The sequence below is a fragment of the Nuphar pumila genome, chromosome 10 (genome assembly GCF_984573655.1).
Source record: "Nuphar pumila chromosome 10, dmNupPumi1.hap1.1, whole genome shotgun sequence".
Taxonomy (NCBI): domain Eukaryota; kingdom Viridiplantae; phylum Streptophyta; class Magnoliopsida; order Nymphaeales; family Nymphaeaceae; genus Nuphar; species Nuphar pumila.
The window spans coordinates 100,589,759-100,609,264 of NC_143258.1; the positions used below are offsets into that span (position 1 = coordinate 100,589,759).

The following is a 19,506-nucleotide window of genomic DNA, read 5'->3' on the forward strand; positions in this document are numbered from 1 at the left end:
AAGAATCTGGTTCAAGGAAAGCCAACAAAAAAAAAACTGACATATCTATTAACCTCACAAACTCAATACACAAAGCAGAAAACATCACACTGCATTATGATATTTGTCCAAATCAAAAGCCAACTTTGCGAAATTTATGAAAATAACGATACCTGCTCCTTTCATAAAATCAATTGCCTATATTAGCATTTTTCAAACAAGACATTGGTGATTTCTAGTTAAATTTTATCAGAAACAATCTTTTTTTCATTTGCCTTTACCAAAACTGAAAGGGCGTTTACTTAAAGGGTTAAGAGTACCCACAATGCAAACGACCTAGCAACTTCTATTTCTTTCTTTTTTTGGTCCAAGTGATATCATGGATGTGATCTACTTATTGTTTTTAGTGGAAACTGACTTTTGAATCATTGGAATCTGACCTGTGTACAAGATTTTTCTGTGATACAAAATCTCAAAAATACATAATTTAATTTATCAAAAAACATGATCAAAAGCTCATTTCTCACTAATTCGAGCATCGCAAGATTGTACTTGCAACAGACTGTATCAAATATAAACTCTCAAATCTCCAAAACTAAAAGGGTACTCGAACGTTCTGTGAATTCGTGAGAGCTCTGTTAATTATAAGAAATGCAAAAGCAAGGGCACATTACAACCCGGTTTCCTTTTCGTCAATAATTACGTCTCTGTCCCTCTCTTTTCTCTCTCCTCTTTTCCTTACTCCGTCTCTCTCTCTCTCTCTCAAAAAGCTTTGTTTTCTCCTTTCTTCCATTCATCTCTCTCTTAACTCCTTTCAGTTTAAAGGCTCCTTTCTCTGCTTTGATTTAACTGCACGTCTAAAAGTCTCTCTTTCTCTCTCTCTCAAAACGCTTTCTTTTCTCCTTTCTTCCGTTCATCTCTCTCTCACTCCCTTCGGCTCTCTCTCTCACACACTCCTTTCAGTTTAAAGGCTCCTTTATCTAATTGCTTTGATTTAACTGCACGTCTAAAAGACTCTCTCTCTCTCTCTTTACTGACATCTATATATAGAGTCTGTCTCTCAGCTTTCCTTCTCTCTCTACTCTTTCATTCGTACATTCATATACTCCTCTCTCTCTCTCTCTCTGCAGAACCAACACAAGAGCCCTCGTAGACACCATTTACATAAGACGGCCTGGAACGTGTCGTCTTTCAGTCTCTCTCTCATCTTCTTCTCTTTCTACTCCTTCGTTGGTTGTTAGTACATTCATATATTCTCTCTCTCATGTGACCCCATATCCACCATTTGCAGAATCAATGGCTCTGAACATCCAACTAGCCTCCCCTAAAGCCCCAACCAAGATCAGCCCTCCGGCCTTCTCCCTAACCGTCGCTCTCATCCTCTTCCTCTCTCTCCTTGGGTACTACACCCTCCACAAGGCACCACAAACCGCAATGCTCGCAACCCCACAACCCCACCGCTTCCATCAAGCCTTCATCAAGGCCTCCAGCAACCACACCATCTCTTCCTACCTTCGCTCTCTCACCCTCCATCCCCACGTCGCCGGCACCGCAAACGCCCTCAAGACTCGTCAATACGTCCTGGAGCAACTCTCCCAACTAGGCCTCGACACCCACGTAGTCGAGTACCAGCCTTTGCTCTCCTACCCTTCTCATAGATCTCTCAGCATTCATTTCCCCAACGGGACCTCCCAATCTCTTTCTCTAGACGAACAACGTTCTGGGGAGGTTATAGAACCGTACCATGCTTACTCTCCTTCTGGAAATGCAGTAGGGAAGGTGGTCTATGTCAATTATGGAAGGAAAGAGGACTATTCGAGGTTGAGGGAAATGGAGGTGAACGTTAGCGGATGCGTGGTTGTTGCTAGAAACGGGGACGTTTTCAGAGGGAGGGTGGTGGAGATAGCGTACAGGGAGGGTGCTGTAGGTGTGCTTTTGTATACAGGCAGGGAGAGGTATGGGTTGGAGGGTGGTGGGAGGCTCAGGGGGTTCTTTCCGAGAGATGGTATAGAGAGAGGGACCGTGATGAGAGGGTTGGGAGACCCCTTAACGCCTGGTTGGGGTGGGGTTGAAGGTGGTGAGAGGCTGGGGTTGAGGGACAATGAGGTGAGAGAGAGGTTTCCTAAGATACCCTCGTTGCCCATCTCCTTTGACAACGCCAGGACCATCCTGGAGGCCCTGGAGGGGCCCGAGGTGCCCTTCGAGTGGAGGGATGGTGCCCTGGAGATGGGGGTTCTTAAGGTTGGGAGTGGGCCACTTCTTGTCAACCTGACTTATTCGGTAAGTCTCTCTCTCTCTCTCTCTCTCTCTCTCTCTCTCTCTCTCTCTCTCTCTCTCTCTCTCTCTTCACTGTGTTCATGGTGCTCATTAATTCTTTCTCTTTTTTCTTCATTGAGATGTCACTAGAAAGTAAAGGAAATAATGACAAAAGATGCTGAATACTTGATTTATTATGGCAGATTTTCTCGTCTGTATGCGTTGTTCGTCATTTCCTTGTCGTCCATATGATCAGATGCTACTGTAAAGCCTTTCCTTTTTTTTTGCCTCGATGATAGGGGTGGATTCAGTCATATCAAGTGACCATAATAACCTCAACCTGTCACCATTGGTACCCCACTAATTTTCAAGATTTCTATGTAGGCTTTATTGTTTCCTGATTTTGTTAAATAGACCCGTTCTGAGCGAGAAAGGAATTCTTGGTTTCTCCTTTAGTGGTTATTTTGGTCATTCATCATGTCTCATGGTTGTATCCTTAAGACAATCAGTTGAATTTTAGCATGATACAGTAGTTTCCATTTTGTTGGTTTTTCCCGGGGACCACCATCTGCGGTTCTCCTTTCTCATTTTTTATTAATTTAATATCATTTCTGGAGATGGGAGGCGCTGGTTTAGTGGGTAGTCGTGTTTAGGCTCTCTCCCTCTCTAAATGCAGCGGAATTCAAGCAGGCTGGTCGGATATTTTGTTGACAGACCACAGCTTGTTTTCTTTTCTTTGTGGGGATCAACAATGTTTATGCAAGATGTGGTAAAATGATTTCTTTGGCTTCTTCCTCTTTCTTTTTTGTTGGCTCTTTGTCGGTCTCTTCTGGTCCGACCTTTCTTCGAAGGTTGCCTAGTAAACAAGCATGTTGGATAGAGGATATTATATCTTCTTGTATCTTCCTTTTTCGTTTAAACGGCAGAAATGGCGTTGTTTTTTTGTTTTTTTTACTGATGACCATATTGGCCTCTTACTCTTTTTTTTTTTTGGCTCAGATGCTGCTTTTGAATGCCTAATGCTTTGTCCATGTCTCTGATATGCTGTTCTAGCCCAAGTATAATGAGTTGCTAGGGTTGCAGCAGATTGCTTGTTACATCCAAAGAAACTTGTTGCATTTATAATTGTTAGTGTGGTGCTCGCTTTTATTGATCCTCTAGGTGTTGGGGCGTTCTCTGTTAGGAACAGAATGAATTGCTAAAAGTTCGTTAAGAGCATTTTCATTCTCCTTCCATTGAAATATGCAAATAAACATGTGCAGCTACATAGATTCCTGTGTGCTTGCGTTCGAATGTGTGTATATTTACTTGTTTCCTTATTTGACATTCCAAATAGGAAAAACATTTTAAAATTGAAGAATATATATATATATATATATATATATATATATATATATTAGAGAGAGTATTATAGTGTGGAAATTGCTTTTTGCATGTAATAATATTGCACATAATTTTCTTCTTAGAGGATTTTTGTTGGTATTCTCAAGGTTGCCAAAGGGGAGAGTAGAATTGAGAAATGGGAGCGAGAAATGAGGGATTTATAAGTAGACATGATGAGAGAAGCAAGAAGTGAATTAATTTTTTTTTGTAAAATTTCATAGCATTTTTAGAAATTATAAACGGCCTATTACCATTTAAGATTTACTCACACTAAAATAGATCAAAATATGGTGGTGTTACTATAGGAATCATAACTCATTAATAATGTAAACATATTGTTTCTTTTGTGTAAAGTCAATTCTCGTGTTGAAAATCTGATGTCCTCATAAGTGTGCTTTGCATGATAAGAGAACCGCGCTTCAGAAGTGCTAGTTTCTGGTTTACGAAAAAGTGAGCCTCCCAACGTAGATAAAAGCTTCTAGTAACCATGGTATTATGGGTTACAAATTTTTTATAGCTTCGGAGTATGGTGATGTCATGCACCATAGCTTGCTTGCATGTGTGCTGAGAATTTTAGTTTATATCCATTTATTTCTTGATGACATCATTATTCTAGTGGAGTCACATGAGTCAGACTCCACATTACTCAAGAGCCCCAAGTTGCAAGTGGTCCCAACTATGGCCATTGATAACTACACCCACAAGTTGTGTCTTCCATCTTAGTTTACCTTAGTCTGAAACTTGCAAATGACAACTACTTAAAAAAGAGTGTGATTTCAAGAGGTGCCACTTCTCTGGGATGGACAAAAATGAGGTTCCATTACGTTCAGCTGGATGTGGCATTCAAATATGTTAGATATGGTTGAATGTTCTTGTCACAAAATGGTGTGGATTCCAATGCACTCCATGATGATCTCCAAGACTCAAAACATTATACATTTAAACAATAAGCTTAAGAATTAAAAGATATATATCAAAATGTAAATAAATATTTTTATTCATAATAGATATTAAAAAAAATACAAAATAACATTACGTTCAAGCCTCACTACAATGCACTCAAAGAAAAATAATACACAACCGTAGTACTACCCATCACTCTCTCACTTTACAAAGGCACACACCTACCCATATTTATAGAGAAAGGTAGAGGAGAGAAGGGGAGAAGAAGAGAAATAAAGAGGGGAAGACTTCTCTCATAAAAGCATGTGAGAGAGCTCCCAAAAGCTAGAATTCTAGCCGTTGGGAGTTAGTCAAGCTAGTTTGACTAGCTCCCAATGGCTAAAGTTCTAGCCGTTGGGAGTAAGTCAAAGCTAGTTTGACTTGACTCCCATCTATATATTATATATATTTACATGTATAATATATATTATTATATTATATATATGTATATATTATTATAATATATATATTAAACAATATATCTATATATATATACTTATATTACATTAATCTTAACACCCCTCCTCAAACTTACAGTGTCTCACTGTAAGTTTGAAATTACAAAAAAAGAAACCCGTTACACAAGGTGTCTTCATAGACTTCATCAAGTTCTTCCATTTGGCGCCTCTTCAAGGGGTGCCCAATCATATGCTCTATTAATTAAAGATCTTCAATATCATCAATACTTGATATTCTCGAAATGTCTTTAGAATCAATTATACTGTCAATATTTGAAGAACCTGTAAAAAGAGCAAAACAAGAGCAATATAACAAGAAATAATTATATATATATATATATATATATATATATATATATATATATATATATATATATATATATATATATATATATATATATATATTATGGAGAGAGGATGGCAAAGCACACAAACATAAGATGCGTACAAAATAAGTCAATTTAACATTTTTCAAAATTATTTAAAGAATTTTGATCAGTCATTAACTACAAACATGATAGTCATTGAGAAACTCGATCATAATAGAATAATATTAAGAGAGATGCAAGTAATGAAAAACATGCACATATATATTTATCACAAAAGACATATTAATGTATAAAAATCACAGATTTTCATCATTATTAATGCTATGAAAGAATAACTCAATAACAAATCATCTTTATACAACGGAAGATATAAATAGGCATGTATCAATTAGAAGCAATATTTAAACCAACAATTAATGCATATATGAATGAATCATGCAATAAAGAAGTCACATATGGACCAATAATCAATAAACAATCTTTCAAGAACACATGCTTGAAAATAAGCAAAAAAAGGAATCCCAATGAGGATTCACACAATTACAATGGAAGTGTCCAATCACTCAAGAGCAATCAAATGCACACAATAGTCACTATGGGCATATACATACGAGATTTCACTAATGAAATGCTTAGAAAAGCATGTAATAGAATATACAGAATTGAAAAAAAAATAAAGTGCAAAAGCACATAAAAGTCCAAGAATGGACAATACAAAGGCACAAAGGCATAATATAAGCACAAAAGTATTATGAATTTATGGGACAACACAAATAGCCAACAAAGGGAAACACAAACAAGTAAAAAATATATTCTTTAATGAATATATGCTTGAAAAAGCATAAACCTATATGAATTATGCAAGACAATCAATCATGGAATAACTCCTGCAACTAAAGCATAATGCAAAATGCATGAAAATATTTCAACAACCATTTCTCATAAAAGAGCAAATGAGTTTAGGAAAAATTATGAAGAGATTTTAAAAAATCTTTAATGAATGAATTTTGTAAATTAAAGCACCAATTTGACTACCACAAGCAATCACTTCTTAGGCCTCCAAACCTGCTAAAATCACATAAGAAAGTGTGAATAAACATCTCTTGTCTATGTATAATGACACTTAGATAAGAGGCATAAAAATGAGAAAACACTCGAGGTAAGAAGGCTTGTAATGAAAACACACTAATGTCATCAACAAGAATATCAATTTTAACAAACTTTCGAAACACCGTGGTTTAAAAAAAATAGTCATCATCCATAATAATAATGGCCATACAATAAATGAGTGAAACACCACACTCAAATCCAAAGATCAAACAATTGTCAGTTAGAACCAAAACATAATTTGACAATCTAAACCGACATAAAACAAGGTGCATACAACTCACCCCAACAAACATCTCTGAATCAACAAAAGCATATACGGATACAGAGGCCAATCAACTATCAATCAATTCCAAGACTGATGTCAACACGACACACATAAACTTTGATAATTGCAGATTGATAAGATGATTTGAGGTGCACGCGTAACTCACCTCAACGGCTAACCCTGACCCAACAACAAGGCCAAGAGATGATGCATCATATAAAATTTTGTGATGGACAAGTCAAGATGCCATAAAAAGGTAATACATACTCACATAATTCAATTTCCAAATAGGTGAGTTCATATCAAATATCCGGTTTGAAAAGACAAGTTTCAAATCAAATCCAAAAAAAAAGTTTGGTAAAAACTTTAGTATAAAAATTAATGCAATCATATGCACAACAATATGTCAATGGATGCAATTATAAGCAATACAAGATGTCTCATGACAATTTTCACAATCTTGAATAAGCAAATAACGAGACATGCCCAATATAAGCAATCTTCGTAGAGGTGGTGGAATTATGAAGTTTGAGAAGATTATAAATCCACCAATGAGAACCAAGTGCACTAAGCACATCACATACAAAAAAATCAATAAATCTTATTAAAGAGACAAGAACACATGTGACTAAGAAGTTAGAGCTAAATTATAAGTCTATTATGAAGCAATTGAAGACAATTAAGTGGAGATTCCCAAAGAACTATATAGATCCACATATATATGATCACACTAAACAAGAGATTTTTCTCATAATGTAACATTTTTCAATAAGCATGATGTAGAATATCAATACCAAGAAATAAATCATAAAAGCTAAACACATTTTTTATCTGATAACAAGTCATGCTTATGCCTTTCAATAATTAGGGCATATACCAAAAAGGAAATCTTAATTCAACATGTGTCATTTGAAAATAATATTTACTTAATAGAGCAATATTGCTCAAATATATATGAAATAACATATACAAAAGGCCTCGACACAATAAAAGATCATGCTTGATCACATCATAATATATTAAAAAAATTCAAAGATAGTCCATACATATGTTAAGAAATATAAATTTTAGCATTTTGCAAAACACATACTAATAGAAGAAGCCACCTATTCAATTTGAATGGATAACTACAAAGGTGTTTTCTGAGGAACACACTCACAATACCCACAAAGGGAACCAAAAAGAGGTGTTCTAAAAGAACACAATCACAAATCCCACAAGAGGATACACAATAAGGCACAATATATAAAAAAATATTTTTGATCAAATGAAATGAGTATGTAAAAGTATATGCAAAATATAGTTTTTTACTAGACATATCCATAATCTAAGACATATCAAAATACCACAATTTTAACATCACAAAAATATTTATTTTTAACATAAGTCCTTTTAAAACTTACCATTCATATAAAAAACAAGAAGCCAAAGATACATGCTGTAATGCGAAATCTTTGAATCCATTTCATTTATTAATACGAATCCTTTCCAAGACCAATGCCATGTTATGAAATAGTGCTTAAGAATTAAAAGACACATATCAAAATGTAAATAAATAATTTTATTCATAATGGACATTAAAAGAAATACAAAATAAAATTACATTCAAGACTCACTACAGTGCATTCAAAGAAAAATAATACACAAGAGAGAAGGGGAGAAGAAGAGAAATAAAGAGGGGAAGACCTCTCTCATAAAAGCATGGGAGAGCTCCCAACGGCTAGAATTCTAGCTGTTGGGAGTTAGTCAAGCTAGTTTGACTAGCTCCCAATGGCTAGAGTTCTAGCCGTTGGGAGCAAGTCAAAGCTAGTTTGACTTGACTCCCATCTATATATTATATATATTTACATTAATCTTAACAGTTCTGTGGCTGTTATAGTCATTAAAAATAATCCATATGCTTACTTTGAATATCGCTTCCTTGACAGTGGCCAATCTGGCCATTCAAGCTAACTAATATTTTTCCACCAAATTTACATTCCTATTTGTGCATTACTAGTCTATTGTCATCTTCAAGGATGTAATTGTCATCAAGCATATTTCTATCTCTGGGCCTCCGTGTGTCTTGGTTGTTAGACTTGTTGAATTTTTGCCTTGAGGCATCTGATTTTATTAGGCATTGTGGTAAACTATGATCAACACTTACAAGTTACAAGTGTATTGGTGTTATAGAATGCAATGTCATGAACCATATAATGTGGCTTACTTCAAGTCATTATCTCATTAAGATTATCTTTTAAAGTGGTGCAGTCATTACTGTGGTTATGTCTATTCTAGGCTTATCCAATACTTGAGGGCCATTTGATATTTTTGTTTTTATAAAGTAGAGAGAGAAATACAGTAAGATTGAGCTCCATAGTAGCTTGCAGGAGAGATTATTAGCTTATTTGAGTCTTTATTGGGGAAAACAGACATTATCATGGATCTTTGTGAAGTGGAAGTATTTTGGGTAGGATCCTCGTTAGTCTAGGCAGCAAAGCTAGGGTTAGAATAGGATGGTATTTGATCTTTAAAACACAATCCTACACCCAGTGAGCATAGGAATGATGGAATACTAAAAAACAAGGTAGAATACTATTTTGTACTTAGGATGGGCATGCATAAATGAGTGATAACATCATTCGTTAAATTGTCACTAAAAGCCATGGTCTTGGATCCTATAGATCATTCGAACAACACGAAATCATGTAAATTCATTTAAATTTCCTTTTCAAATGCCCATAGGGCTACCATAATTATTTTTAGTATAGCTATGTATGCCCGTGTTATTGAAATGTCTTTTCAAACTTAATTATGCTAATAATTGTCATTTGGATGTTGATACCACAGTTTCATGTTTCAGGAGAACCAGACAATCGCGGCAATTGGAAATGTTTTTGCAGTTATACAAGGGTCTGTGGAACCCGATCGCTATGTTCTCCTTGGCAATCACAGGGATGCATGGACATATGGTGCTGTAGATCCCAACAGTGGAACTGCTGCACTCCTTGACATTGCCCGTAGGTTCAGTATTCTCTTGAACCAAGGCTGGAAGCCAAGAAGAACCATTATCCTTTGCAGCTGGGATGCTGAAGAATTTGGAATGGTACGGTTATTGTTGTTATGCACCTAATTGATATTTAGTTGCACTCTTCTAATCTAGAGATATAACTAATGCTGATCTGTCATCTTGTTTGGAATGCTAATTTAGGGAAAGCAAACCTGTTAGGTATTTTGATTCTTAGACTGAATTCTCATTTTTATTTGTGTTTCAGATTGGATCAACAGAATGGGTGGAGCAAAACCTGGATATCCTTGTGTCAAAAGCTGTTGCTTATCTTAATGTTGACTGTGCTGTTCAAGGACCTGGTTTCTTTGCTGGTGCAACTCCCCAGCTGGACAACCTCATTATTGAAATTACAAAGCAGGTGAATTAAAGGATCAGATGCATGTCATTTTTCATTGGGGGATTTAGCACATCAGTTATTAAGCAATATTTGCATGAAAAAGGTTTTTGTTGTGATGACTATTGTAGAAGGTCAGGAGTAGGGATGCACAACGAGCTAAGCTAGCTCGGGCTTGGCTCGTGCTCAACCCATTTAAGCTCGGCTCGAACTCGTTCGAAAAATAAATGAGCCAAGCTTGAACAAGGGTTCAGGCTCGGTACACGTAAACGCGCCGAGCTTGAACAGGCAATCCAGCTCAAATAACCCTTTGTGTTAACATTATGAACAAAATGCATACATATATAAATCTTTTTTACGGTCTTACCCTAATGAATATGTTAGTGGTCATCTTTGGAAGTTGCATGGATTCAAATCCCTCCGTTTTCCTCTCTTTCAAAAAAGCATTTTACACAATTTTCAAAAAGTTTAAAAACATTTTTAAAATAAAGGTTTTCAGCTCGAGCCGAGCTGAGCCATGCTCGAGATCAACTTGCGCCGATCCCGAGCCATGGTTGTTCAAGCTCGAGCCGAGCTTGAACAACCAATTTTTCTTCACGAGCTGAGCCTGGCCAAGCTTGGCTCGATCCCGGCTCGTGTGCATCCCTAGTTAGGATCCCTAGAATTTCTTCAAAAGTTATTTATAAGTTCTTATTTTAGGATCTGTTTGGAACCGTTAAATGATACATCATGGTGGAAACAAGCTCGACTCGAGCCTGGCTCGTGTGCATCCCTAGTCAGGAGCCTTAGAATTTCTTCAAAAGCTATTTATAAGTTCTTATTTTAGGATCTTTTTGGAACCGTTACATCGTAGTGGAAACACCACCTCCATGTGTTGCCAAAATGTGGCATTGAGGATGGAGTTGCCAAAAATATTCTCTTGTGAATGGTGTTGAAATGTGGTGTTGGGGCTGCCAACTCCATTCCTAATGCAGCATTTTGTCAGCACCGCTGCTCCCTAACAGCAGAGAGCATGAGAGCACCAAGGGAAACCACAGGACACCTCCAATTCAAGGCTCGCAAACAGTGGTCTTAATATGTGTTTGAATGGGGTTTATGTTCACTGGAGCTAGACCTGGTATGGCCGGACACTGGATCACTTTATGGGTTAGTTTGATAGCTGCTAAAGCTCACTTAGAGCAGGGCCATGAACAAGCTAGGGTACAATATCAAGGTTGGTGAACCATCTATATCTGATTGGTGGCTTGACCAATGATTATACTTAATATGTAGAAAGCCGATTTAGAGACTTGGATGCATAAATAGGAAAGTTATTGATAGATGTTAAATAGGAAAATTATTGAAAAATGTAGAAGCATTATATTCGTTGTGGAAGCAAAAGCACCCTGAAAATGTTTTTAGTGGTATTGTTATTTTGGTTGGACATTAGAGCTGCTTGTTCTTGTTATCTAGAAAAGATGTTTTTGGTTGTTGAAAAAGTTTACAGTGGAGATTGTGATTAGACTGGACTTGTTGTCAGATTAATGATCCAGATGCTGAATATGGGAATGTTTATCAATCATGGAGTGCATCAGATGGAGGTGCCAAGGTAAAATGCTGACAGAATTTGCTTTTGGCGTGAAGTTGCTTTGTTCCATCTTTTTTAAACTAAATGTGATCTTATTTGCTGGTTTAAAGATTTATTGTTTGTCAAATATTGCTTTTCTGTGGAATTATTTGCCAGTTTTATCAATTGATATTGCATAAGCTTTTTTCTATATAGTCGATGACAGTGAAAGATCACTGCTAATTTTTTGCAGATTGAGCGGCTCAGTGGAACGGCTTCAGATTTTGCTGCATTTCTGCAGCATGGAGGCATACCTGCAGTAGATCTATATTATGGGAAAGGTCCCATCTCTTTGTCAGTTGTTTTTCTGGAGGCTCATTTCTGAGTCTAGGTTTTATTAATTTTATCAAAAAGATAAATGTCTAAGTACTGCAACTGATGGATGTATTCTTCAAATTTTGGCTCTGATTAGTTCAGATTATCCTGTGTATCATACTGCATATGATTCATATGAATGGATCAAGAAGTTTGGTGACCCGCTATTTCACCGGCATGTAGCAGGTAACTTTTTGCATGAACATTAGTTTCATGGCATGCGATAAAATCACCAACCTTTTTAAAGTATAAAAACTAAGCCTTGTCATCTTTTCACTGTTGAAGTCTAGATTTCTTAAATGCCAATAGTGTGTAACAGTATAAGTTATACTTGTTGACTGCACCAAAATGTAGCCTAAATTCCCATCAAGTTTTTTTTTCCAAAAAAAAAAAATCCCAGCGAGGTTGTAGCATTGGCCGCATCTTCTCCGAAAATTCCTAGCGAGGTTTGGTGCCTCGAGTTATTGCACTCCAGTGTCCCTTGACTAGTTATTTTTTATTTATTTTTTTGAAAGGCAAGCTGGGGTTAGGCGGACCCCTGCCAGAACAACAGCCGCCCCATGTGGCAGAGGAATTCGATCCTGGGCCTTCAGCTTGACACAGGACTCCGCTTACCACATGGGATACCACCTCGGTCCCTTGACTAGTTATCTGCTATTAAAAATGGTGCATATAATCAATAAGTTGGGAACTATACTTTTCTATTGTGTTAGCTGTATTGAAAGCCTTCAGTTATATTAGCTTAAAAGCTCCAGGGAATCTTATTCTAATTTGTGTTTTTTACTTTTTTTGGCTCGACAAGTCTCTGAAATTTGGGGACTTTTAGCCCTTCACCTTGCAGATGATCCTATCCTCCCTTTTGATTATCTCTCGTATGCAATTCAACTGGAGGTACTGTGATCATAATATTTGCATTATTACAGTTTTGGTTCTTTGTGAGTTTGTGTTATTTTATGCCCCTGCATTTATTATCATAGAATATTGCAACATTTATAAGTGAATGACCTAGGCACTGGTTACTGCCTAGGCCAGCATTAGCTAGTCCAATGACTAGTTGGCTACCTAGTCAGAGTATTTCTCAGTTGATGCCTGCATTCTGCGACAAGTTGAGTTCTGGGCATAGAGTTCAGGTCATCTTCCCTTCCTAGTCATATCTGTCTGTCTTTTACAAGTCATGACCCTAGGCATTAGGCTTAGATTTACATTTTCTCACTTCACTAATGGGGAAGATATAAGTGCTATTAAACCCTAAAAGCTCTAAAAGAAATTATTTTCACTACTATGTCTAACTACTTGGATCAAGTTATAGAAACTTCCTGAAAGAAATCACTCTAATCCTAAAGCAATCAGGATAATATTATTTCTAGGCTGCTATGCTAATCAGGATAACTAGAACTAATACTAACCAGTATAACATTGCAGTTTGAAGCAATGAAAATTTGACAGTAGAATTTTTTGGTGGAAAAGCTGTGCATATAAAACCTCTGGAAATTATAATTTATCACATAGTACCAACCATGGATTTCCAAAAAAATCCTGAAATTTTCACTTTTGAGATTTAAGTAAACCTCTTTTTCTACATCTATATTTCTGAGTTAGAATAAATTCTTTCATGAATCTCAAAAAAAATTATGGTTAATTTGTCCGTTTTACTGCCTCAAAATTATCTTTATGAAATGTTCAATTGTAGTAACTGTTGTCTTGAATTTAATATATGTATTATATTCCTTTCTTATAGCCTACCAAAAGAGTAGGGGCAGAGGATAAAAATCAAGTGGACTTTCCATATGTTCACATGGTGTATAATCTCTATCTTCCTGTAGAATCACACAAAGGCATTGAAGGAAGTTCTGGCTAGCGATGTCTCTCTTAAGCCCTTAGCAAAAGCAGTCAGAGAACTTGCTGATGCTGCTAACATAGCTGCAGAGGAAGTAAAAGTGTGTGAGAAATTTGAATCAAGTCTTCATTTATTGTATAATTGTTAGTTCGCTTTTTTGTATCACAAAATAAGTCCAATAAAATTCCTGTGCAGGAATTGTTCAAGTGCCCAGTTGACGTCACACACGATCTACGATGGCGCTCATTCAACGATCGCCTTATGCTTACAGAGAGAGGCTTCTTGGATGTTGAAGGACTCAAAGGAAGACAGTGGTTCAAGCATCTGGTAATAATCAGCTCATTTCTATGCTTGCTTGCGCGTCTGCATGTGTTCATATTCGTGCATGCTTGTGTTTGCGTTTTGCTGATGGTGTACTTTGGATTAACAGGTATATGGTCCTTCTAGGGATAATGATAGCAAGTTTGATTTTTTTCCTGGAATAGTCGATGCCATTGCGAAATCCCAGATGATGGCAAAGGAAGATGGACATGCATTGGTGCAACATGAAGTGTGGAGGGTGGGTAGGGCCATTCAGCGAGCTGCTCGTGTTCTGCGAGGAGATCTCACATAGGACCTTACTCTTTAAGAGCATACCATCACATGCATGCACGTGAGTTTGTGCATGCTATTGCCTGCACAGGCAATTTTGGCTGAATGAGTTATGTAATTATGCAAGTTCTTTCGGTACAAGTTGTATCATGCTGCATTATACCTGGGTTTGATGATTATAATCTTAAGGATGCGTTATGTCGGTATAGGAGTGGTTATGACGGTGCTTGTTTAACCAATTCTGATTTCACTGTATCACCTGTTTCTACAATAAAAATCTGTCCGACTCTGTTCTGTTCAATCCTTGTTTCCAGCTTACAGGAAATGCTTTGTAATGAAAATAGATAAACTTGTATGTATGTGAACAGTATGATTATTATGTGTATATTGGTATGGTTATGCTTGATAGTTTTCAGTATGTAACACATAAACAGGATCTTGGAATTTCAATTGATCAATGAAAATCAAGTTCTCAGTATTTCTGCGTCCAGCACATTAGAAAAACCTTTGGGCTGTCGTGTTCAGTCAGATACGCGGATATTCCAATATTCTCTGGATACCTACCCACTTGATTTCTGCTGAATATGGGGGTATTTTTTATGATTTTACCCTTCTGTTGGAACATAAAAAAGTGGTTTTTGCATTCATTACCCTGTCGTTAAACTCCTTTCTTGTGGAAGTCTAAATAAAAGTGTAATTGAGATTCACTTTGAGATCTAAACAACGGAAGTAGAACTCAAAGTCATGATGATAACACCCTTTTTGTGAAATATGACAGTTGTTTTCGTTATCACAAAACAGCAAAACTCTACTTTTAGGCGATATGAGTTTCGCCTAAACTTAAAAAAAGCAAAAATTTGTTTTTAAACAAAACTATAACTTGCAGAACTCTGCAACAAATTGAGAAACTTTGTTTTGTGCAAAACAAAATACACGTAACATGTATAGACAACAGAAATCTGCAGAACCCTGTTAAAAGAATAGCGAAACTCAGTTCTTTGCAATAAAACCAAAATCTGCATGTAATATATATAGACAAAATTTTTTGAAGTGCATCTCATTGAGTCGTGCCTTATGAAACTCAGCGAGTGATGTGTACCTCTTGTGAACCCAATTCCAACTCCAACGTATCCGTAAGAACCATAATGACTACAAAAATAACAATGTTTAGCAACGTTAGTTAGCTAATTATATAATGAGCTACTCAATAACAGGCAAAAAGTTTTGATAAACTTACCGTTATTTTCTCTCTTTGAATGCATTTCAGCTCAAGTGAGTTGGGGACAAGTGCCATGACATTCTTAACATCTTTCTTGTTACATGCGGAGACAAACTCTCTCTTGTATGCACTGCTGGTGATTCATTCACCACTTGTGCATGTATTCCCTCTTATTGCTCGGGCTCTGTTGCTATTGCTTGTTCTTGTTATGTTGTTGGCGTTGGCTCTCTTCCTCCAACTTTGTTGCCTCTGCATGTGCAAACACCATGATAGGGTATTTAACATCCATGGTTTTGCGTTATGCAGTGATTGACTTTTTCTTATCGGCATACTCTGTTATAGGTGTCAAATATTATAGCCAAACCTTACAGGCATGGATAACGCTTGGAGTTGATGGGCTCAAACCAACATCAGTTGTAGTAAAAATAGTCCTAGTGTCTGGAGGACAAATAGTCTTACTCTCTATAGTTATTCACTCTAAATCCATTGGTAGGCTCAAATTCAAAGTGGCATCCAGATAAATAGTCCTAACACTCATATATGCTAAGTTTCAAATTCACTATGGTAGAAGTGTTCACATCAAATACTTGTTAATATAGCTTATCACTTCTTTTTTGCTTATCTTCTTTACTAACCATTTGTAATTGTGAAACACCACTTCCCACAAAAAATCACCCAAACACCAAAAGCAAAACCCCATTCACAAGAAACCATTACAGTGACACTCCATTACCCACAAAAACACACACTAGAATGACCCAAACATAGTAAATAGCAAAAAGAAAGAGAACACCTGTGCAGAAATGTATTGTTGCCACTTTGCCATAACTTTCTATAGCACTTCAACAAAAATCTTATACGCAATGCAACCACTAGTCGAGCTTCGTCAAAAGGTTGTCAACTGGTGCCTCTTCGCCAGTGTCAGCCACCTTTTGTATTTCGTGAGTAACACGTGTTTCATGTACAAAATGTGCCAATTCGAGTTCTAAAAAAATAACTATCACTTAAAACAACCAGTGAAACAGAGTTCAGCTTAAAGTGGTACAATGAATTTCGCTTTTTATTAACAACAGTGAAACTCTTATATTCGTACAAATTGAATGAACTAATCTTCACATTAGTAAATCAATAGCGAAACTCATTTTGTAATTTCATTTCAATCATAGAAACTGAATGGATTGATGTTCGTGTTAGCCAATTAAAAAGTGAAACTTTGACATTCGTACAAACTGATGGATCTGAGATTCATGTTAGAAAATGAATAACGAAACTTATTTTGCAAGATTCATGTTAGCTACTTAAAAAGCAAAACTCTGACAATCGTACAAATTGATGGAACTGAGTTTCACATTAGAAAATCAATAATGTAACTCATTTTGCAATTTCATTCCAACCATAGAAACTGATGGAACTGAGATTTATTAGCAAATTAAAAGCAAATCACTGGCATTCGTACAAACTAAAGGAATAGAACTTTGCATTAGCAAATAAATAGCGAAACTAATTTTGCAATTTAATTCAAACCATAAAAACTGAAGAAATTGGGATTCGCATTAGCCAATTAAAAAATAAAACTCTGACATTCATACAAACTGATGAAATTGAGCTTCACGTTAGAAAATAAATAGTGAAACTCATTTTGTAATTTCATTCCAACCATACAAATTGATAGAATTGAGATTCGGGTTAGCAAATTAAAAGCAAATATCTGGCATTCATACAACTGAAGGAACTCAACTTCGCATTAGCCAATCGATAGCAAAACTCATTTTGTAATTCTATTCTAACCCTAGAAACTGAAAGAATTTAGATTCATGTTAGCAAATTAAAAAGCAAAACTCTAACATTTGTACAAAGTGATGGAACCAAGCTTCATGTTAGCAAATCAATAGCCAAACTCGTTTTGCAAATCCATTCCAACAACAGAAACGGATGGAATTGAGATTCACTTTCATTTAAGAAAGAACTAATAATGAAACTCATTTTTTCTTTAATAATGTTGAAGTGTAATACATGAATATGCATAATCTTGTTTAAGAGTTTAATAGTTAATGTTTTATAAACCAAATCAAGTTGTCTATATCATGAGTTTAAGAGTTTAAATTGGACATAGATCAACACAGTCAACAATATACAAAACAACAAAAAAATGACTCTCATGTTGTTGTTGTGCCATCCCTTTCTTGGTCATCATTTGTTCTTTGGTCCTATTTCTTCATCTTTTGCTCCTTTGTCTCTTACTCTATTTTCTTGCTCCATCTCTTGATTAGAGTTTGTTGGTAAGATTTGATATTTTCCTGTGATATGTTTTAGAGACAAAAGTTTAGTATACAATCTAACTAATATGATTTATATGCTATGAAGGATCAATAAACACTAATCTGAAGTACCTCATGAAACTAAAGGTAATCGTTATTAAGTAGTGTGACAGAGAGAAGAATATGTACACCACAATCATACCTACATATCATGTTTTGTACATATTAATAATTCACACATTCACGAGACCAGTAAGTTTATTTATCTTCTTTTGTGTTAGGGTAAGCAACATTCTGATTAAAAGTTGATCAAGTGGAGCTTCATAAAAAATGGTATTCAACATTTTCATAAAAGAAAATTTGTTGGACGCCTTCCAACACTTCTCAATTATGAAATACTCATCGCTGTAATTTTTTAATCATTCATGCAAGCTAGGTTTGTAAGTGATCGCATGAACACATGGCATCCCAATATACTTTCACTCTAGACAAGTACATTTATGACTCTCAAGGTTGACTCTATACTTATGATGACCCACACACGCTTTAAAGTGCTTATCTAATGTAGGTATAACATTTGCACACAATTATCTAGCCTAGTTCTTCAAATCCTCTAATTTTTGTGTCACACTTGGTATACCAATGTCTTATATTCATACACGCCATTTTCTTCATAAAAACCATCATCAAACTTGATGATTGGTTTATCACAACTATCTTTGATCCATGTATTGAAACTCTCCACTACATTTGTTGTCAAATGTTCGTGTCTTTTCTTAAGAAAATGAGAGTTGGCCCAAAGTTTAGAGTCAATCGATGCTTCATAATCATATCCAGCCAAACTGCACTCTTTAATCTTCTCCAAGTGTTGATTGTATTGTGTTTTAGTGGATGTCTTAGTTGCATTCCATCAATGTCTCAAAAGTGTTGATTCAAAATTGGATAGTCAATATTTTCAGTTAACGATGCACATTGAGTCAGTGTAATTCTTCTTTTAGATACTGTAAAAACCATTTTCATGATGCATTAGTCTCTTTGTTTACAATCCCAAATACTACAGTGAACAACTATTTGCAAGCATCAATAGAATGTGCTGATAAGCATATGCCTGTGTACTTTTCCTTCAAAAAGGTACGATCGTGAAACGAGAGCGGTTTACATCTTTGTATAAACCATTCAATGCAAGGTCTTAAAGAAATGAATAGATGATTAAATTTATTTGTTCTTCTTTAAGTTTCAATGATTCCATATGAGCTCGGATTTGTGGTCTTCAACTAATGAATGTACAAAGGGAGCTCTTTGAAGGAGTCTTCAAAAGAACCAAAAAGTTTCACTTTGACTATTCTTTTCCTCACCATGCTTATAACTAATTTTAACCCCTTAATCATGAGAAATGTCATTGGTGATCTGTACCAGAGTCATTGATGATTGGTTGCGTAGTCGATCACGCATAACATCGAAACCACCATAGGTATGGGTGTTTTCATAGGTTCTGCCCAAAAGTAATTGGTACCATGCACCCTCAAACAATAAATCTTTCATCAACAATTTCTTTCTCGTATACATATGATTATA

At 35.9% G+C, this 19,506-nt stretch overlaps 1 protein-coding gene across 1 annotated transcript; it reads left to right on the forward strand.

The window, feature by feature from the left end:
• The first annotated feature begins 1,275 nt into the window (after positions 1–1,275).
• LOC149827589 (putative glutamate carboxypeptidase AMP1) lies at positions 1,276–14,476 on the forward strand. Its single transcript, XM_090018537.1, has 10 exons — positions 1,276–2,259; positions 9,565–9,807; positions 9,977–10,129; positions 11,625–11,693; positions 11,905–11,992; positions 12,129–12,212; positions 12,829–12,917; positions 13,850–13,957; positions 14,059–14,190; positions 14,294–14,476. The coding sequence occupies exons 1-10, from the start codon at positions 1,276–1,278 to the stop codon at positions 14,474–14,476; spliced, it is 2,133 nt and encodes a 710-aa protein (XP_089874663.1).
• The last annotated feature ends 5,030 nt before the right edge of the window (positions 14,477–19,506 follow it).